Here is a 21729-nt window from a genome sequence, read left to right on the forward strand (position 1 = left end):
TTAAACCTTGAAATTAAATTAAACACCACTATAGTTATTTTTTTAATAGCTATATAATTAAATAAAATACTAAGATATGATATCTCCAATTATATTAAATACATTTCTTTTCTTCTTGTTATTTTAAAGCATATGCAAATTTATTATTGAATACGTTATGTGCATACTATATAAATTAAAAGTGCATGATACTGAAATATGCATGCATGAATCAAATAGAAGTAAAAGGAAAATATATTTATATTATACAAAGGGTCGTGGTGTACGTACGTTTTATCCATAATTTCTAGACCAATTAATATGAACGTAAAACAGTAAAAGCGACAACATATTATTGGTCAGTGGTTTGTCAATCGATCTACAGGAACTTAACAAGATCACAACAACATCTATGATCCATTGAAGAGTCCCATCTATCTTAGTATTATATACCAAGTATATGAGCATATGAAATGACTTGTGATAATATTTGGCCCTTTTAATTTCTTCTTCATGTTTTGTAGTGTATATATATTCCATTTTATGTTACCCAACCTTATAAAATAGAGTAACATAAGTACTACGTACATAGTTCCCACATATGACATATCACTCTCCTTTTGCTAATTTTTTGTTTCCTTTAATAGATTTTTACAAAAAATGTTGAATTGCTATAGTGTATGTTCTAAAAATCAAGATTTTATACAATGAAAACAAATACGAATTGGAATACTCTTTTTGTCCTATATCCTTAGTGTTTGTCCCACATTATTCTTTATAAGGTTATCCTTAAAAGATTGCCACATTTCTATATTTTATACAAAGTATATATAACACGTTGATCACGTACAACTTTACTGTCAAAAACTAATTAACAAAGTAAAAAATGATAATGGAACAAACCGACAAACAATTGGGGACAAAAAAAGTATAGATAAAGCATAAACTTTGTGTCCAGAAGTTAATACCAGTATGGCAGTATGGATTAACAAGTAGCAACGAACTGCCTCACAATGAGACAAGGAGATTAGTGATGAATTTAAACAAATGTTAGTTGCTATATATTTGTCAATAGAAAGTTACTCAAAAATCCTAAAAAGTTATGTGAACCAACATTAAAACATAACAATAGGTGATCTAAATAGAATTATGCAAAATAGGTAAAGATCTGCTCCTTTGAGAACCTTTCATACACCTGGGTGTATTCAAATGTATTTTTTTCGCTCATTTGACATAAAATAATTTCTATACTCCTTTTAGGGCATATATGTGATTCTCTAAAAACAAAAGGGGGAGGACTTATTAATTCTTTCTGTAACATATGATTAAATGAGGATTAAAGTCTTGAAATATGATACTCCTAAATCTATATGAGGACTTATTATTATTTTCTAAATCTTGTACACAACAATTGCCCTACTCTTTCCAAATAACATAAAGAAAAGTGATATATTGAGTTAATGACCCTTGTATTTTATTGAAATTTTTTTACCTCATATGCACCTTTCAAGATTTCTACATTATTGATATTTGACTGAATCTGACATGGTAAATGGAAGATGGTCAGTACCTTGGCAACAAGGGAAGATCTCACAATTTAATTTTTTTTATTTTTTTTTTATTTTTTTTATTACAGAGTATGCATTATTGCATCAATGTATACATATCAATTAATTAACATTCAATTATGTAAACTCCGTACCAATTGGATATTGGTGTAATGCTGATTGGGACTACACTTGGTAAGGATAACTTGTGTTTGATCCTCCACAACAATTATTGGGAGAGGACTGGAACCTAACCACCCAAAACTGATCCCGAATCCGGATTAACTCTAAGGGTGAACCAGGTGGAACATCAAAAAAATTATGTAAACTCCGTACCATTCAAGTTACATACGAAGTACGAGTATGAGTTAATGTATCATAGTGAGTAAGATATACAATGATCACACATTCACACCTAGATGTGTTTTATTGTTGACATATTTAAATAATTTAGTTACTGGTATCTTTGATAATTTTTTTTATAATTTAGCATATTAACATGACATTATAATTCTATGCTATCTTATCCATTTATCCAAATTCCAAACATTTGGTAAGTTAATTATTTCTAAGGGCATCTTTAAGGGTGAACTATTTAATTGTTCACAATAAATAAACAAATAAAGTGGTGGCTTAATGGCAAACCTTTAATGGTTCATGTTGAGTGGTCATGGGTTCGATTGCAGGAGCAAGCATTTCCATGAATTAATTCGCTGTGGGCCCCACCAATATTTTGGACTGGTATTATAGCAAAACGACGTCGTTTTGCTGTTTCATGGTGCAAAACGACGTCGTTTTGCTGTTGAAGCTCAGAAAAAAAAATAGAAATCAGCGGCTGGGAGCGCGCCACTTGGCCCAGCCGCTGCTTGACACGTGTGCACTGTTTTAAATATATCCGTTGTAATTTTGCAACGGATATATTTTACAAAATACAAATCAAAAAAAAAAAATTACCAACGACTCTATTTTTTTCCCCTCTATAAATAGACACCCATATTGATATATTTTTTTCAACTTTCAAAATTCATTTTTTTCTACTATATTTTTCTCTTCAAAAATCCCCTCTATAATTACCAATATTATTATTATTATTATTTATACCAATATTAATATTATTATTGTTATTATTATTTTTAATTATTATCATTAATATTATTATTAATATTATTATTATTATTATTATTATTGTTTTTATTATTATCGTTATTATTATTATTATTATTATTATTTTTATTATTATCGTTATTATTATTATTATTATCGTTATTATTATTATTATTATCGTTGTTATTATTATTATTATTATCATCTTTGTTGTTATTATTATTATTATTATTATTATTATTATTATTATTATTATTATTATTATCGTTATTATTATCGTTATTATTATTATTTCTATTATTATTATTGTTATTATTATTATTATTATTATGGATATGGCATTCGTTTTTTGGGATGCCAGGTAGCTGCAACGATATTAATGTGCTTCATCGATCCCCTGTGTTTGAAGACGTCTTAGAGGGTCGGACACCTCCTGTCAACTTCGTAGTCAATGGTCATCATTATACGAATGGGTATTATCTTACTGATGGAATCTACCCTAGATGGGCTTCTTTTGTGAAATCCATTACGAGTCCACAAACTCATAAGGATCGTTTATTCGCAAAACACCAGGAAGCTGCAAGAAAAGACGTTGAACGTGCATTTGGGGTCCTTCAAGCTCGTTTTGCCATTATTAAAAAGCCGTCTTTGGCGTGGGATACCGACATACTCCACAATATCATGCTCGCCTGCATCATAATACATAATATGATCGTTGAAGATGAACGAGAGACGTATCAAAATAACGTTAATACCAATGAGTTTATGAATGCTGGAGGGAACGCTAATGAGGACACTACCGAGCACCGTACTGATCGTATTGTGGATATCGGCTTATACTTGTCTCATAGAACAGAGATTGAGGATCAACAGACTCATTTGCAGCTAAAAAACGACTTGGTCGAACATATATGGAATAAATTTGGTAACAACGAAAACTTAGGCAACTAGGTTTACAACAAATGGTTATCCCTAAGGACATCTTACAAAACGATGTGTAGTTGTGTTTTTTTTTTTAAATAAAATGTACTAGATTATAGTTGTAGAACTGTAATCACGATTTGTACCTCTTTTTTTTTTATGTTAATTAAAATTAGCTGCGTTGTTGTTTAAAAAATATTAATCACAAGAATTAATTTTTTAAAAAGCTGATAAAAAAACGCGATAATTTCTTAATTAGTAATCACGATTAAAATATTAAATACGTCAATTAATTACATTGACATCGGTTAATAAATTATAATTATGAAACAAAAAGATTATATTTACAAAAATAAAATAAGGTGGGGTAGGGAGTATTGATGATGAACCATTGTTTAGTGTTTATTGTTAAGAGTGAATATTGTAAATGGTTTGTTGGGTTGATGTGGATGAGAGAGAAATGGTGATAGTGACCCATGAACCATTTTTTTTTGTTCACCAATAATGGTGCTCTGAGGAACTAACTAAAATTGGATCCGTACATGATAACATGAGTAGAAAAACTGTGAGGTTACAGTAAAAAAGTGAGTTCTGAAAACGGAATCTGGCATGTTGCTAAATCAGTGACTGTTGATCAAGTAAGCACACAGTACGTCAGGTTTCGCTAACAACAGAATAAGACTTCCCCTTTTCTCGGGACCACCTCTTGCTTGTAATACACTTTACTTTTTTTTTTTTTTTTGAAGAAATGTAATACACTTTACTTGATTCATAATACAGGTAGACAAAATAATTCTTGATGATAAAAGAAAGTCTTAAAAATAATCCATAATCCATATTATTGTGTACTCCGTACTAGGTAAGGGACACATAAAATTAGGTGTATTTTCGGGTTTATTTACTCACGTGCTCTTTTACACTTTTTATAGTTAATTTATAGACCGTTTGTCCAAAAAAAAAAGTAATAGATCGTGTTTAATCAATTGAAAAATACAAATCCCTTTGTATGCAAGTCAACATTTTTTCTTGCAAATTTTGGATTGGATTCGAAATCAAAATCTCACTTCGTGTGCACAAATTAATGTAGTAAAACAAAAATGTACTCTCTCCGTTTTTAAATACTTGTTGTCTTGCTTCATTTCTCCATACGCGGAGTTTTAAGAGAAATTAATTAAAGAAAATAATAAAATATGGAGGTAGTGAGGTAGGTGAAAAAATAAAAAATTGTAAAAAAAACAAAAGTAGTGGGGAAAATTAGACACTACTACATTTTTGATCTATTGCAACCCCCAAATCCGTTGCATTAGGCGTCAAAATCCGTGGCATTAGGCCTAATGCAACGGCCATGTACCGTGGCATCTGCTGGCGTTGCAGTAGGTCTAATGCAACGGCATATGATACCTAATGCCACGGCACCAATGATCCGTGGCAATAGACCAATACATGTTGCAACGGCATAACTTATCCGTGGCAATAGAGTACTGACTAATAATTATGATGAAATTGAACCTATTGCAACGGATGAAGCTAATTAATACAATGATAAGAGTACGTATATACTGCAACGGATTGATCATTTTTTTTTGTTGGGATGGGATGGTAATATAATATATGTATAATTAGTCAGTACAAATTAAAATATGCTAACAGAAATAAATCAAAGTATCATTTATATATAATAATTATAATGCGAAATACGTACATTACAAAATATTACTTGCTTGTTTTTGGTATGACATACCCTACTAATAAAAAATAAAAGTTATATAATTAATTTAATCGTCCAAAATACAAATTGTCAACATATATATAAGCCGAAATTTCCAAATCTTCACAAAGCCGGAACTTGAATAAGAGTCGCCAACATATATGCACCCTTTGTTAGATGACTAGTCACTATACTTCCGCTCCATTTAACTCCTCATGCACCTACACGTAAAATTGAAAAAAATAATAGAAATATAATTGAACTAAATTATAAATTATAATAGACCAAGGCCACAATCAACATGAGAAAAGTTCAAAACGCACAGATGATGGTTGTTTAAAAGATGGCAGCAAAGAAGTTTTTTTTTTTTTTTTTTTTTTTTTTTTTTTTTTTTTAACACACAGAAAGGAAAATATTATTAATTTATAGTGGCAGTAGCCACATTACCAAAAGATAAACATTCCAAGTCTGAAAAACAAAATAGCACCTCAGAATATAACAAAGTACTAGCTAAATAACCAACAAGAAATAGAACTAAGTAGTAGTCTGACTGACAAAAGACATGATCAAAAGCACCAGATTCATGCAATGTAGGTGAACTAAGTTGCCACCATTTCTGGGATGTCATTAGCAGTCAAGGTGTTCTCAAACTGAGGCCCCTAAGCAATTTAGTACTAAGGTTCGTAATTAGGCAACATTTTTTTATCAGATCACTCAGGATATTAAAATTTGTTGTGTAACTCTATATATAGGACTGGATTACTTGCATCATGGTTGCAGCCCGCCTATAGTTCATAGAGATGTGAAACCCGCTAACATTCTTCTAAACAAAGAATTTCGAGCAAACATGACAACAAATGAACAAACATCATCCATAGAGCCTGACTAAATAAAAATCGAATACTTATTACTAAATGAGATCTAACTCTCCCACAAAACTGAGTTTTTAAATAAATTTTAGGCTAGAATTCGTACGACTGCAGAGAGACTCATATCTCACAAACAGTAGGTGAAATTTCCACTGTTCTTCCCAAATAACATATCACCATTTGATTAACAAATCTCAAGTAATAAATCCTAAAAATCACTAGAATGGGAAACCAGCAGCTCCACTACCAAAAATCTAACATATAAGAAACATAGATTCTCAAGAAACTCCATTTTCTTTCATACTGATCTTACATACCAAATCTCATAATATCCACGATATGTAAAATGCAAAGACCCACCAAGAATATAATCAGCGAAGTATAATAATATCTCTAACAATATTGCAGCACTTGAATATATTATAAATTACCTTATGTATTGATTGTACATATACCTACATTTGACTGCCACATACCTCCTCACTGCCAGATGCACCATAACACAAGCAAGGCTAGATATATCTTGCCCTACCTAGAATGCAATGGAAACGGAAAAATGGTTTGTAGTTCAGCTAAGCTTAAGACATCTACTTATTTTAACAAGGTTTGACCAATGGCCCATGGCCCATGTAAAAAAAACCAACCCAAAAAGGAAGATGGGAACCAAACTGCAATGCGGTGGGAGGACACAAGCTATCCAATATACCTTCATAGCCTTGAAAACAGGAAAGTGCCCATCTAATCTGCTTGTTTATCCTCATTTTCATAGAAGAATTTGCATGTTAGATTGTTAGACCCAAAATTAGCTACAGGATGCAACTTAATTGGAGCAAATCTTTGGCAGGAAATTCAAAAAAAAATCCCCATGTAGATGGAAAACACATAAAAAAAAGCCTAGAGGTGTTTGAAGCCTGCTTTTTCTGAATGTATCATACTTGGTTTTTTCAAGGCAGTGCGAGACAATTGTTTCAGCAACTGCAAAGACCGATGGAGGAGGATACTATCAAGTCCCATTTTGAGAAGATTATTCAAATTGGGCAGCAGTTGCATTACCGGAAAAAACTGGTTTTTTTTTTAAAAAAAAAATTAAATTTTTGTGTTTTGTAATTTATTTTATATTAATAATGCATAGGCATATGATTTGAATGATTGCCTGTGCTTTTAATAGTATTATGAATGGGAAGTAACTATTGTGTGATTAAGGGTCATTCAGAATCATTTACTTGCATTCGTTATAACAAAATAGTTCAAACAATCCCAAACCAAATTAAAGATGGACTCCACAACAAAATAGTTCAAACAATCCCAAACAAACTCAGAGATTGACTCCACTGGCATGATGCTTGACAAGTCAAAAAGCCAACTTAATTAATTAAACACTTACATTTCAAATGCTACATAGTGTATTGAGTAAATGACATTCAATTCGTACGGCCACTTAGAATAATGCCTACATCCTTTCCATTTAGTTCCTTTCTTAGAAAAAAAAAATTGTATGTATTTTCCATTTGTGCATTTACTGAATTTCTAGTAAGCTGATCTGATTCTCCCTCTGCAGTTTACTGCCAACTTAATAATGCTTCTCTTACTCTGAATTGAAAAAATTAATGCTATATATTTATGACTCAAGAAAATAGGCTGAAACACAATAGTTGGAGCCAAAATAATCTTATCTTTTTCTTTTCCTTAAACCCTCCAAAACCCACTATCATATATTCTTATCTAATAAGTTAAATAACCTAAGCACGCACATGAGCTTGAACAATGGATATAGCAATTAGAAAAAAGTAATAAAATTAGATCTCTAAAGTCTTACCCTATGAATGAACCAAATCAGCCACCCCAAATCAATATTCAACTTCATCCCAAACACAAAAGCAAAACTTCAAATTTAATTCTCAAAAACGAAAATTCGTTGTTTACTTTGAACAGAATTTCGAGCAATCAGCTTAAGGAAGGGACATGCAACAATGAAATTGAGACCGTCTGTGCCGTTATCAGCCAAAACAATGATATGATCAGTTGATATTATCAGTGCTCCAAACATTATAACATTCAACAAATGGGAATTTTTATATAAGATATGTGACCCCATCAAGATACCTAAAGCAGAAATCAACGGCAGTTCAAGTCATAAGCAAATCCACATAGCAATATAGTCATTATCAGATGGTAAAGGAGATCAAAAGATGCCTACACCAGAAGGCTAGAAAAAAATTGAGGCTTTAAAGGTTCCAAGAACAGAAATTGTAACAATGGCTCCAAATTTTGAGAAGAATGGTTTTTGGCAGTCAAGAGATAAAGGTTAAATATGTATATATCAATGTTGCATCTTCAAAAGATTAAACTAAAAGATGGTGAAAGAATCAGGACTTACATGAGCAAGAATAAACCATACATGGGTGGCCACTATAGAGTCAGGGAAAACATATCTAAAACACAGCTTACACAAATATAGTGAAATAGTGCATAATATCCAAATGAATAGGTATTGGTTTAAAAGCTCAAAAGGATATAATATGATATGTGGTAGTAAGAAAAGAAAAACTCTTCGTGAATGTTAAAGCATTCCCAGCAGTTTGGTTCTAAAAAATATAAGTGAAATGGAGAACGGAAGAATTCATTACAATTTCATTAATAAGGTGACAAGAACCTGATGCTAGCTCTGTATTTTCAGATATTAGCAAGTCCACCAACAACGACACTTGTCAACCACAATTAATACACTATCAGATAATTAATCGTGAAAACACTATAATTTGCAAATGTAAACCTGCCCTTGCATCACATTCACTGTATGACAATTTAGTGAATCTACTACTAAAACTCATTGCACGGAGATATTCTAAAGATATAATATAATCCAATAATACCCTATATACTAGATCCACATCAAAATAGAGGGATCAAACCTATTCCTTACACCAATTGTGCCACAATTTGTTTCCTGACCCTTCCTTTTCTCCACCAAATTAAACCACTGCATTAGCCTACTACATTCAAAATGTTCCTTTTCAATCATTAATTGCTCACAGAATGTTCCTTATGTAATAATAGTGGCAATAAGTATTAATTATAGGATTAATCAAGGAAAAGGCATGAGAAGAGGGGGGGATCTAATTTATCTTCATAAAACCAAGTTACGACATTTATTAATCCCTATTGTTTCAGAGATTCTGTGAAATAATGTAGACAAATAAAAGAACATAGAAATAGATTCTGTAAATACTTAAGTTATGCACCACCAATAAGTATAGTATTATCATCCAGATACTTATATCATTATAATCCCATAGAATTCGAAAGCTATAGGACAACGAGCTTATCAAATAGACTCAAAACTCGACAGTAAATCACGAAAAATACCAGAAACTGCAACTTTCATCAAAAAATTCTAATGAACATTAAAATTAACAAATAATAATCAAGACAACAAATTTATAATAAATAAGTTATACAATTAACAAAAACCACTGCATATAACAATCAAAATTAAAAAAAAAATTACATGAAAAATCAAAATAGAGAATAATAAGGAAGAATTAGGTACTTGATTTTTGTGAAGATTAGAAGGAAAGAGATAAAAGGGTGAAAGGAGAAGAAGACTACAAAAAAAACGAAGATTAAAATTGGGGATTAAAATCGAATAATAAGCAATTGACCTTGTTTATTATTACAATTGAAACATTAAAATCTGAAAAATAGGGTTAACAATCAAAATTTCAAATTGAGGATTTCGATTATAAGAGCAAGATATACTAAATTAATTAATTAAGAGTATAAGACATTAAGACATACCATTGATGCATCGAAGACGGCCGACGGTGTGGCAACAACGACGGCTGAGTTCCTGTGAGGCACTGAGGCACGACGGATCATGGGCGACGGTCGATCTACTAGACTACAGGAGGCCGGTGAGGACTGAGGTGTGAGGCAGCGAAGAATGAAAGATTGGACCTCATTTTTAACTGATTTTTTTTCGTGATTTTCTGAGAATAGGTACTGTGAATTTCTGGAGTTGAATGTGAGATTATGGGGAAAATAGAGAGTTGGGGGAAATTGAGAAAATGGAGAATTGGGGGAAATTGAGAAAATGGAGAAATTGGGTGAGAAATCTACTGTGAGTCTGTGAGAATGAGTGGAGAACGAAAATGGGTGAGAAAATTGGGTGAGAAAATTGGGGTAAACATGCATCACGTGTGTTTGTTCAAAATTTTGGTGAAAAAATTAGAGGGAACAATGCGCGCTTTATCTAAGCTAAAATTTTCATTTGATATAATACCACCGATGCAATAGCTTTTATTTTTGTTAAAATAGCTAGGCTATTGCAACGGTTCTTTAGAGCCGTGGCAATAGCTCTACCTCTAAGATTATTAGTTTTAACTCCGTGGCAATAGCCTACTCTATTGCAACGGCAATAAAAATACCGTTGCAATATGCTATCTATTGCCACGACATTTGGATAGGGCGTTGCAATAGCTCATTTTGGGGCGTTGTATTTAATAAAAAATGTAGTAGTGAGAGGAGAGAGAATATGAAATTAATAAAATATGATTTATGTTAAGTCCACTAGGTGAGAGAAATAAATTAAATATTGTAAAAACATTCCAAATAAAAAAATGAAGCAAGTATTTAAAAACGGCCGAAAAAGAAAAATGGAACAAGTATTTAAAAACAGATGGAGTAACATCCATAACCCAAAATAACACTTAAAAATACATGATGAACATTGAATTAGATTTTAACATCCACCTTAAGACAATTCAACATCAATAAACATTATTTCATCATATCATACACAATTAAACATAACTCATTTATTTGAAACCAAAATAAAAAGTCCCAAATTAGTTAACTTCAATCTCCTTAACATCTTTTCCATGAGACTCAGTTTTAGGTATAGTAATAGTGAGCACACCATCCTTTAACTCAGCCTTGATATCATCTTGTTTAGCATCATCAGGCAAAACTAGGCTAGTGTTGTAGTACCCATAACTCATGAAATACTCATCATCAGACTCATCTTCCTCCTCCACCTTTCGCTCTCCACGAATCTTTAGCACGCCATCATCGACGGTCACCTTAAGATCATCCTTACTTAAACCCGGCATGTCGTAACGTAGCTTGTAGCTTTCATCCGTCTCTTTGAACTTGCCCATGAATTGTGTGGGTGGTGTCATCATCATATGGGTTGGTATCACATTTTCAAATAGCCTGTTCATGTTTTCTGCTGCTTCTAATAATGCATTTCCTAGGCTAGGGTTTGTGAAATTTTCTGCAAAATGATCAGAGAAATAGTTAAGTTTGTGTTTCAATCAGTATTAATTGAAGATAATTCAGTCTACCAAGAAGTATGTACACAACAAGTTTAGTCACCCAAATATATTCTATTGTACACCTAATGAAGATATATACTTCCTCTAGTTTAACTTTTACACTATTCATGTATTTTACTTTGACTAACTTTGATACAAAAATATGATCACGTGACATCTTATTAGATTCATCTCGATTTATATTTTAATATCAAATATTTATAATTTTTACATATTGGTAATTAAAGATATTAAACATTAAAATCATAATTGACAAACATAAAAAGAGAAGTCTTAACACAATAAAAATACAAAGAAAGTATGTACTAATTTATTTGGAGCCATATATATGTGTTAATATGCTATAATGTATATCTAGCATGAACATGTAACGTGACACAAGTGTACAACACATGTCACTATAAAGCACGTAATTATATACACTCGAGTATACAATAGAGACAACACTTTATAAAAAAAAAAAAAATAATAATTTAGGACAGAGGGAGTACCTAAAGGGTGAGTGTCACGAGCACGATCCCTCCTCCTCCAAAGACTAGCCGGCTTTCGAAACGGTCTAGGCAACAAGGACTTCCACCGGCTACCAATGTTACGGCTGCGACCGCCTTCATCACTTTGAACAGTCACTTCTTTACCCTCTGATCCAGCTGATGTTGATAGCCTCTGTAGAAGACCATACTTCCAACCATGGACTTGCACTCCACCCAATCTCTCCCCAATTAAATTAGTATTATTATTTAGAATATTAGAAGCTGTTTTTTGCTGCAAATTCTTCAAGGCTAGTCTTGCCACTGCCATTTTTTCAAGAGACAGGGTAAAAACGATGTCGTTTTAGTTTTTTTTTTTTTTTTTTTTTTTGGGGGGGGGGGGGGGTTTAGATTTAGTGATTGAGACTGTTAAATGAAGGTGAGAATATAAAGAGAAATCAAAGAAGTGTCGGAAAGTTTCTGGATATTATGACACGTCGTTTAGAATCACTTTAACTAGAACTAAATACAACCTTCATGTTGTTTCTCGAACTACTTTTATTTAGTTAAATAGTTTTCGTACTCTAGACTGTTGTAATCTATTCATATCTTCTTATTAATGTTCTTATACTACCTCCATTTCATATTATTTGCAACGATTTGATATAAACTAGTACATATACATAGTATGTGCTTGTTTATTTCACTTGTTATTACACATACTGACATACTTAGACCAATCAATTCAGGTCAACAGGTTAAATTCGAATCACATTTGGATCATTTGATTCGAGTGGTTTAAATTATTCGGGTCATTACAGAATAGTGCATAATTTTATTTATTACTTATAAGTCATATTGTTTCCATCAAATATTTTACATTATAATGCATTCCTTTGATTTCATATTCTACATGACACGATTTTTGGGTTGTAAGAGAGTTGCATTGCCATATGACATGATCATTTGAGAAATCTTGTCTAATTTTTTACACCATAGTCACATTCCATATATCTCGATTTTGTTCTTTTTTTTTTCGAGATAAAAAACTCGTCTGCGCGACTATGCCACTATAATCTCAAATCAAATTGTTTTTATAGGTAACCTTCCATGTTTGAAATGTTCCAAGCTTTCAACTTTCATTTCATAATTCAAACTGGTTATTATGAAAGAGATGGGAGTAATTCACTATCATAATGATTTTGATCTCTCACAAAACTAGAAGCTTCCGTTCGAAGAACAATTGAACAGATTCAGGCAAAAGATGATTCATATGAATAAACAGCAGCAAGTTCCATTAGTTAAAACCCAGTTACAGCACATGAGGAAACCTAAATAAGCATTATGAAAAAGTCGCGACAATGGTACAAATGAAGTTTATCCCCCAAATGCATTTCTATCTTTTCATCTCAGGCAATTAGATCACAATAAGTGGGTTTGTCACTTGATGCTACTACCTACCCAGATCTCGGCTTCACCAAACGTCAGTCATACATCCCTTCCTGCTCCCAGATATCTACAAGAAAATCTACCATTTCCTGGAAAAGAGTTGGCAGAACTGAAGTTAGCCGAAAAGATTTGTTATCATTAAACAATTTTCAAGCCATTAAAATGCAAATCCATGAAGAATATGGCTTACTGCGAGAGGTACTGGCTGACCAAACGGCTTGTTACTTCCAAGTAAGCTCTCATAAGTTGCGTTCCAACTGCAAGAAGGCCAGAACGAATCAAGTACGTTGAAATCATGGTTGCTGACAAGATCAAAGAAATGGGGAAAAAAGGGGGGAAATCAAAAACTATTCAAAGGATGTATTCCGTAACAGAAAAACAAATAAGCAATGATAACAGATGGAGGAGCATTATTGGTACGGATTTAGATCCTTAAGGACAGCACCGTGCAGCAAGAATGAAAGGAGATGGCTGCTCTGCACATATGGACCAAGAGGCAGCAAACCACCCCCACCCCCCTAATAAAACCGAAAAACCCCCAAACAAACTAGGAAGGCCATTAACAAAAGCAATCATTCTTCAAGTTAACGAATCATAAACAACCATATGAACAAAATCAATTTAAAGTAAAGAACAGCCAGATGCAACAGAGATTTTCCCTAAATGATCCCGAGCACTTTCCTTCAACAAACATCGCCAATTAGTCAAAACTCATAAGAATCAGCTATCACACCTTCAAATTATTTATATATTCTTTCAAAAAAAATAGCCAGCTTCTACACCTTGACCGTTTATCCTTCAATAGTTCAACCATAATCTCCACCAACGAACACATCTTTTGTTTTGCCCAGCTTCCAACACATCGAGTAAAGATAAACTTGAATGATATAAAGGGGACATGAAGACATGGAAATACAAGGAGCACACCAAGTAAAAACGTTCACAACAGATGGTATCAGAGTGGAACGATTCTCTGTAACCCAAGTACTGCCAAAAGTCAGGCAGCAGTGAGCCAGGAGTTCAATAGAGCTCCCGTAACAATCCTAGCTTCACTAAACAAACACAGTGTACCATTAACATTTTTAATATGCTTGTATAAACTACGAGTAGTTATTAATACAGCAGGTCAAACATCATGAAAAATGAAATCCCAGTGTCATAGTCACACTCCACCCTAAATCTTACAAGAGATTTAAAAAGCTTTAAATTTGACAAGATAGGTTCCACACACTGAGTAACCATCCCAGTTAGAAAACCTGCTGATCCCTTCGCTTACTAACTTATGCCACACCTCTCTTTGCAGACCTCCTTTCCCCTAATAACTATTGAAAAATTCATACACAACATGTTTGACAGGATCCACAACTTTCAAGCAATAAACCACATTTTCAATCACCCAATAAAATCCCTCATTTTACCATAACTGGTCCCAAAGATTTCTTTCAATATTTCCAGCACAAGCTATTGATCCTCTGCTTCAATATTAAACTTTTCAAAAGCTTCAATTATGTAATGAAACTACCCTTTAAAATTCAACAAATGCAGAATAGGTACACCCTCATTAACTTAAAACGGGAAACATACTCAATTACTAATACATCAAAGAAAACCAGAACAAAATTACCATGCAATTTGCAAAATGAAGAGCTAGTAATTTGAACAGATTCAAAACAATATAGTGAGCCAACCTTATTTTTGGATCACGAACTTGCTGCCCTTTATTACTTTGATTTTTATTATCTACCCAGCGTTGCCTGGTCTGGTTCCAGAGATGGAGACCTGCCAACAACATATTAGAAAATATGAGAATGAATATAAAAGAAATTCAGACAGAATGCAACTATGTAGAAAAGATAAAAGCCAATCTGACAAGCTTCAATCACCCTCCATAGATAGCAATGCACTAATTAGTTTAATCAGAAACAGCTAAATGGAAGCACAAGATCTGATACTACAACTGTAGAGCAAAAAGATTATTATATAATATGAATTTACAGAACAGAGAGAACAGCAATACATACAAGTACAGAGGAAGGCAGATAAAAACCTACTCCCTTTGATAGATTAACCGTCTCTATGATAGTATGAATCAAAACAGAAATGCGACAACTAAATCCAAAAGAAGGTTGAACCGTTGAACATAAGTCTCATCCATATGTAAACAAATCCAATGGAATAGAAGCCAAACATATACTTCCTCCGCTCCTTTGATACTACAACTTTTGTACTTTAGGCACCATTCAAAAACTATTCTTAAAACTCATATTGTGATTTATGAGTAAGAAAAACATAATCAAGTGAGTTCTTGTTAGATTTGGGCCAATATAAACATGGCATAATTTTTACCGTTATATATTAAAGATAATTTTAGGGTTTAAATTGGGAAGCATAAACCCCCCTCATGTTGTGGTATTAAGGAACAAAGGAAGTTAATCTAGATCAGACCAATCGATATCCTAGTTCTAATATTCATAAAACTCAGTTTAAAGATTAAATGTTTACTGCAGTTTGAACTTGCCATGGTTTACAAATTCAGAAGGCGGATTGGAGCTGCTGACACCAGCAGGTGTATCAGGGGCTTGAAAGGATGCGTTGATTGAAGACAAGCTTCCTTGTGACTGCATTGCACTGTTGTCCATATCACCCACACTTGTGGTCCAATAATCCCTGGAAATACTGGGTGCTCTTCTCTCTTGACCTTGGTTTATAAGGCCCTTTGGACGCTCATCCAAAGATGCTATTGACTCAGGCTTAATAAAACATGCAAGGCAACCACTGCTCTGTTACAAAACATATATGCTTTTAGAAATCAATCACATTTGGCTAACATAATGGCACAAAAAACATTAAAGCCAAAAGCCAATTGTCATCAAGAGTATCAATGTAACATACATAAGCCTTTAAAAATTATAAGAGCTTTCAAGTGGATAAAATATATATATATAAATATATATATATATATATATATATATATATATATATATATATATATATATATATATATATATATATATATATCAAGCCAGTATTCAAAAAGGTTAATGAGATCGAAATCTGGCTTGATGCTATCAGCAATCAGAACATTCCAGCTATTAGACTAACCTAATAACTCTAAAAAGAGAAACCCACCAACAAAAAAATTTCTAAAATTCAACTTTCTTGTCGACATGTTTGTAACCCCTCAGTTGTTTTCCATTGGCTTATCAAATCAGCATATGTCAGCAGCAAAGTGCTTGTCAGCATCTTAACTGGGATCATCCCCTGCAACAAAGAATGAATAGAGCACCTGTATAGCATACATTAGAATCTCATCCCAATATGTCAAACCCATATACTTTCTCATCAGGAATTCACTTGCCCTACAAAGTAGGTCAAGTTGAATAAGACTGATATGCGTAAACGTAGTTATGCCAGTTGCCAAAGTTTACTAGAAAACCTGTAGTAACCCCGCCACCCAATTGAACTCTAGATTTCATCTCTAACAACATGATATACAGGCCTATAAAGATGAGCTACAAAGGGCTCTACCTTCCACCATTCTCTTACACTTCTTCACCCCCTTTTCTTCTCTCTCCTTGTTTTAGCTCTCAAAATTTTGCTTTAGTATCAGCCTGCAGCGAGTCTCTTTTAGATGGATTAATCTATATCAAACAATTGAGAAAATTTATCATCTATGTAAATTTAAGTTATATGAGCTAGAAGTTAGTACATTAAACAATGGTATAATAGATGAATAATACACTGCGTTTAAAACAATGGAGCACAAAGTCTTCTGACCATTTTGTCCATCACTCTTTACATGGTTAAGAAGCATCCTTGGCTCCACGAAAAAATATCCACAAGGTATCATTAAAAGGTGATCAAGCACACTACTCTAACCCATTACCCCCAACCTATATAATGTTTTTCATAGTTTCTATTATGTCTCTCTAAGCACAAATCTCAGCAAAAGGCCAAAAATGCTGAGTGATATGACTAATATCTGATGAACACTTCTCCCAAGATTTCTCTCACATAGTGTTTGGATAGAATTTTTGGGAGGAAAGGGAGGGGATGGAAGGTGAAAGAAGGGAGGGTGAAGGAAGGGTAGGGGTGAAGGAAACAAAATCCCTCATTTGGATAACAGAGAAAATAAAAGAAGAGAGAGTGAGGGAATTTGCTTGTTCTTGTGAATTTTTCCCATTCAAATTTTCAAAATCAATAATTCACATATCAAAATTTCAAAATATAAAATTCTGGAAAATTTTCTGAAAATTGATTTTTGAAAATCAAAATAAAATTTTCTGAATGTTGATTTTAGAAAAATAACATATTTTCTAAAAATTAATTTTTCGTATATTAAAAATCCTTTTATATTCCAGAAAATCGAATTTTGAAGAACCATAACTCAATTTTCTGAAACTTGATTAATGAAAAGAAAACCAAATTTCATGAAAAATCAATTTTTGTAAATCAAAACCAAAAATTTTGTATCACAACATTTGAAATTTTTATACTTTGAAATCAATATCAGATAACAAAATTTCTTAAGGTCGATTTTTTATTAAGAGAAGAAAAGTTTGGATATGGCGGCAATTGATGCGGTGGACATGGCGGCGGAAGATGGAAGATGACATGGCCTGTGGACTGTGGTGGAGGCTACAAACAGTAGTGCTGGAGAGATTGGTACAGTTTTCCTTCCAAATCTTCTCTAATTTGGAAAGATTTGTTTCTTAATTGTGGAAAGAAATAATTTCCTTCCATTTTTCTTCCTCCCAATTCCCTCACCTCCCATTTTAGCTATCCAAATGGAGGAAAACTCATCCCTTCCTTTCCCTCCCCTTTCCTTCCCTCCATTTCTCTCCATCCAAACAAGCTGTTAATCCTAAGATAGGGGTCATGCAAATGTGTAGAGAACGATGGCAAACAAACCATTGTATCTCAAAATTTCTCGATAGCACGAGGAATTTAGTTCAAGAGGGAATTCAATTTATTATTTCCTCACAAAGATGTCCTTAAGCATCAAGTTACCAAGAGCAAATCTTCCAATATAAACCAAAATGTTCAACATCCTGCACATCAATATCAAACGCTTTGATTTTTCTATTATAAAAATATATGAATTTTATACATAGAACTTCTACACATGGAAGCATACTTGGGTTTAACCATTTCTTTACCTGGTTTCATGTGTCTCAATCCTCTCAAACTTTATCACAGGGCTGTCTCTCCAACTAAAGAATGTTCCCCATCATTAACATGCACATCATCAAAGAGATGAGATTTCAGTATTTCACCTAATAACAAAACAGCAATACCCTGGGTCCTTTGTACCTCATTCAATATCCACCTCCTCCATCCAGAATCTTCTTAATCAGTTAATCCAACTACATCCCTTTTAGGTCAACCACTGAGTGTGACGGACATAGTTGCAGAATAATGCCGTAACATTGCCGATTCTATTCACTTGGCGACAATTGGGAAACTTTTAATACTTATTGAACTTTGCACTTCAAACCAAGATGAGATTATTCCAGTAATGTGCAAGAGGCCTAATTACAGTTTAAACTCCAGAATCAGGCAATGAATCCTTGTGTTTCCTTTATTCTCATAGCTTTACAGTTTATACTAGGATAAGTCCAGCATAAGCAGCCAGCTCCATAAAGCATAGACCACATAGTCCACCAAAATGCTACAGTTTGTTTGGTTGATAAACACAATCAATAAGTAAAATGAACCAAAAGAATGAGAAAAGCAAATAAAAGGAATTAAGGAAGAGAAGAGAGGTCACTAGGTAGCATTTCTATCAAGTGTCTCATTGGTTGGAACCAAAAGGATTCCTTTGTCTGCTTAGCTAATAGTAACAGACGTGATGGGATATAAAGAGGACAAATGCTACCGATATTCTTTCAATCCAATTTCCCAATCTACGAGTGCTTCTTAAGGATATCTACATATCTTCACTTCCCTCTTTTACCTTTTCCTAACAATTAATGTAACCAAAGACTTCCTTTACTTCTGTTTCCATCCAAATTTTCCCAATCAAACAAAGATCTGAATTTAAACATCAAGGGAACTGAAGATCAAGAAAATTCATTTATTCACAAATAACAATCCTCCTTCCCACATCCAAGAGCCTTGACAGTTGATATTTAACCTACATCCATGAGCATACGTAAAGTAACCTAAATTTTTATTTCCTCAGTTAAGACAAATACTTGATAATTATGTCACTACTTCTATTCCGTAAATACTAAAAGTCAAAAAGTGGGAACAGTACCACCAATCGCAAACAATTAATCATCATATGAGCTAAGTAAAGTAACCTAAATTGTTATTTCCTCGGTCAAGATAGGTACTTGATTAAAATGTCACAATTTTAAATCCCTCGAATAACTAAAAGTAGATAATTTGGAGATAACCATTTCCACCAATTGCAAACAATCCATCAACATATGATAATTTTACACACTTTTAGCTCTCCAACAGTATCTTATCCCATCAAAATCCTAATAAAGTTCCAAAACTTCCTTTCTCACTACATTAATTGAGCCAATTTTTTATTTTTACAATCAAATAGTATTGTTATCTTATCAGAATACAGGATAAGAACCCTAAAGGTGAATTTTTTACACTCATAAATCACATCTATAATGTGGAACCCAAATATAATACAAACCAAAAACCCCTTAACTTTTCATTCAAAAAAATCAAGTGAGTGCAGAACAAAAAGCTCTTCTTCCACATGAAAGTTGCACATTATATATTCCTCAGTCCATTAAGCTAGCATCCATAAAACCACGTAATTGCAGAACAAAAAGAGGTATATTTGCATTAAAAATTATCAATCGATTATGCACTGCATTGGCAAAATTTATACAAAATTTAATCAGAAATTACTATCAAAACCCATTAAACAGATTTATAGAAGAAGAACTTACCCCATTCAAACAAGAATAAATTCACAAAACCAAAGATTTTGCTAGATAATTCCAGATATTTCTGACAACATTGGTTGATTCCAGGAAGGCCCAGATCACAAAGCCCTGAAAAATCCCAAAAACCCCATCTCAGAAAACCAATTAAAAATAAAAAAATAAACTAAAAAAATTAGCAGAAAAAAGAGATCAAGGAGATAGAAATTGACCTGAGGTAAAGAAGGACTATGAAATCAGTGGAAAAGCGCTTCCTGGAATCGAGTATTGGTTTGTCTGAAAGAAGATAAATGGGGTGGTTCAATGAAGAAGCTTGATTTGCCCTTTTCTTAGCTCCCCTGCTCCTGTTCTTCTGTAGCAGATGGTATGAAGAGAGAGAGAAAGAGAGAGAAACCCAGAAAAAAGGAAGAAAGAGGACGAAGAGAAGGTGTGATCACGGGCCCGCCTTTGATGAATGGATGGGGCCTCATGTTAGGTGCCCGACACTTTTCTTGATCGCGTAATTTCACGATAAAGGGTAGTGTCGGTAATTTTAGATGACGTCTTATGGGCTAATAAGTTCAGATAAGATATAATCACTTTTTTTAAGAAAATTGTGCAATATATTTTTGCATCTTGCATTTTAGAAATAGTAGATATGGTAAACGGATAAGATAAACGGCAAATAGATTATCTTACAAACGGGTTTGTTTGGCAATTGGATGCTTGTTGTTTTCCTAATTGATCCAACCAATGGTTTGTATTGTATTGACTTATTATGTCTGTTGTTTGACTGTTGGCTCTTAATAGATACGTTTGGTAAATTTGGTTGTTAGTTTTTGGCTGTTTTTATATAAAATGATCTTTTAAGGACATTGGGAAGAGGAAGGTGAGGGGGTGTAAATTAGGATAGAAATGTAATTACTCGTAGTATTTAGTAACAATAAAAACAAATGCAAAAAAAGCCACTCTTATGCTTTTGACGAAAAATCGAGTTTTTAGCTAAAGAAAAAGTCACACCAAACACATAAAAATAGTTGTTTGATATAAATAAATAAAAGGAAATTTTGTCAGATAACACCTTTTAAGCGTGTTTTGTTGTTAGAAAACACCTTATAAAATATTTTTTGTGAAAACACACCTAATACCAAAAATTATTTGTGAAATAACACCTTAAGGCGGTTTCCGATACGTTGACTTGGTTTTACGGTGTTGACTACCACGTGGGAGTCACGTGCACCGACTTACCCTCCTCCCTTCTAATTTTTTACCCTTTCTTTCCCTCTAACTTTATTTTTTCTCTCCTCTCAATTTCTTCCCCAATTAACCCCCCTGCTTTTCCACCCAAACTCCATTGTTCCCCTTTGAAGAAGGTGAACTCCAAATTTGAGATCCAATTTCTGCAAATATACTTAATTGTCATAATTACGAGGCAGCTAGGTAAGTAGCATTAATT

At 33.1% G+C, this 21729-nt stretch overlaps 3 protein-coding genes across 4 annotated transcripts; 1 reads left to right on the forward strand and 2 right to left on the reverse strand.

The window, feature by feature from the left end:
- Positions 1-2984: 2984 nt before the first annotated feature.
- LOC110703087 lies at positions 2985-3581 on the forward strand. The gene has a single exon (XM_021880843.1). The coding sequence runs from the start codon at positions 2985-2987 to the stop codon at positions 3579-3581; it is 597 nt and encodes a 198-aa protein (XP_021736535.1).
- Positions 3582-10812: 7231 nt separating this feature from the next.
- On the reverse strand, positions 10813-12548 carry LOC110703245 (26.5 kDa heat shock protein, mitochondrial-like). Its single transcript, XM_021881016.1, has 2 exons — positions 11956-12548; positions 10813-11403 (listed from the first exon to the last, which is right to left on the reverse strand). The coding sequence occupies exons 1-2, from the start codon at positions 12260-12262 to the stop codon at positions 10976-10978; spliced, it is 735 nt and encodes a 244-aa protein (XP_021736708.1). The 5' UTR covers positions 12263-12548; the 3' UTR covers positions 10813-10975.
- A 635-nt stretch (positions 12549-13183) lies between these two features.
- Positions 13184-21196, reverse strand: LOC110703246. Of its 2 annotated transcripts, none has more exons than XM_021881017.1 (6): positions 20507-21196; positions 20301-20405; positions 15899-16155; positions 15069-15159; positions 13571-13682; positions 13184-13469 (listed from the first exon to the last, which is right to left on the reverse strand). In XM_021881017.1, the coding sequence occupies exons 2-6, from the start codon at positions 20303-20305 to the stop codon at positions 13416-13418; spliced, it is 519 nt and encodes a 172-aa protein (XP_021736709.1). In that variant the 5' UTR covers positions 20306-20405; positions 20507-21196; the 3' UTR covers positions 13184-13415. The 2 variants fall into 2 exon arrangements, with proteins under 2 accessions (XP_021736709.1, XP_021736711.1); XM_021881019.1 differs by having other exon boundaries at positions 13571-13637; positions 20507-21110.
- Positions 21197-21729: the final 533 nt, after the last annotated feature.

Source organism: Chenopodium quinoa, unplaced genomic scaffold (genome assembly GCF_001683475.1).
Source record: "Chenopodium quinoa cultivar QQ74 unplaced genomic scaffold, ASM168347v1, whole genome shotgun sequence".
Lineage (NCBI taxonomy): Eukaryota > Viridiplantae > Streptophyta > Magnoliopsida > Caryophyllales > Amaranthaceae > Chenopodium > Chenopodium quinoa.

Coding starts and splice junctions, on each gene's coding strand:
- LOC110703087 (XM_021880843.1), top strand. CDS start 2,985: ATGCCAGGTAGCTGCAACGATATTAATGTGCTTCATCGATCCCCTGTG.
- LOC110703245 (XM_021881016.1), bottom strand. CDS start 12,262: ATGGCAGTGGCAAGACTAGCCTTGAAGAATTTGCAGCAAAAAACAGCT. Junction 11,404..11,955: donor TCGTGACACTCACCCTTTAG/GTACTCCCTCTG, acceptor ATCATTTTGCAG/AAAATTTCACAAACCCTAGC.
- LOC110703246 (XM_021881017.1), bottom strand. Junction 15,160..15,898: donor TTCTGAATTTGTAAACCATG/GCAAGTTCAAAC, acceptor TGTTGTTGGCAG/GTCTCCATCTCTGGAACCAG. Junction 13,470..13,570: donor GTCAGCCAGTACCTCTCGCA/GTAAGCCATATT, acceptor ACTCTTTTCCAG/GAAATGGTAGATTTTCTTGT.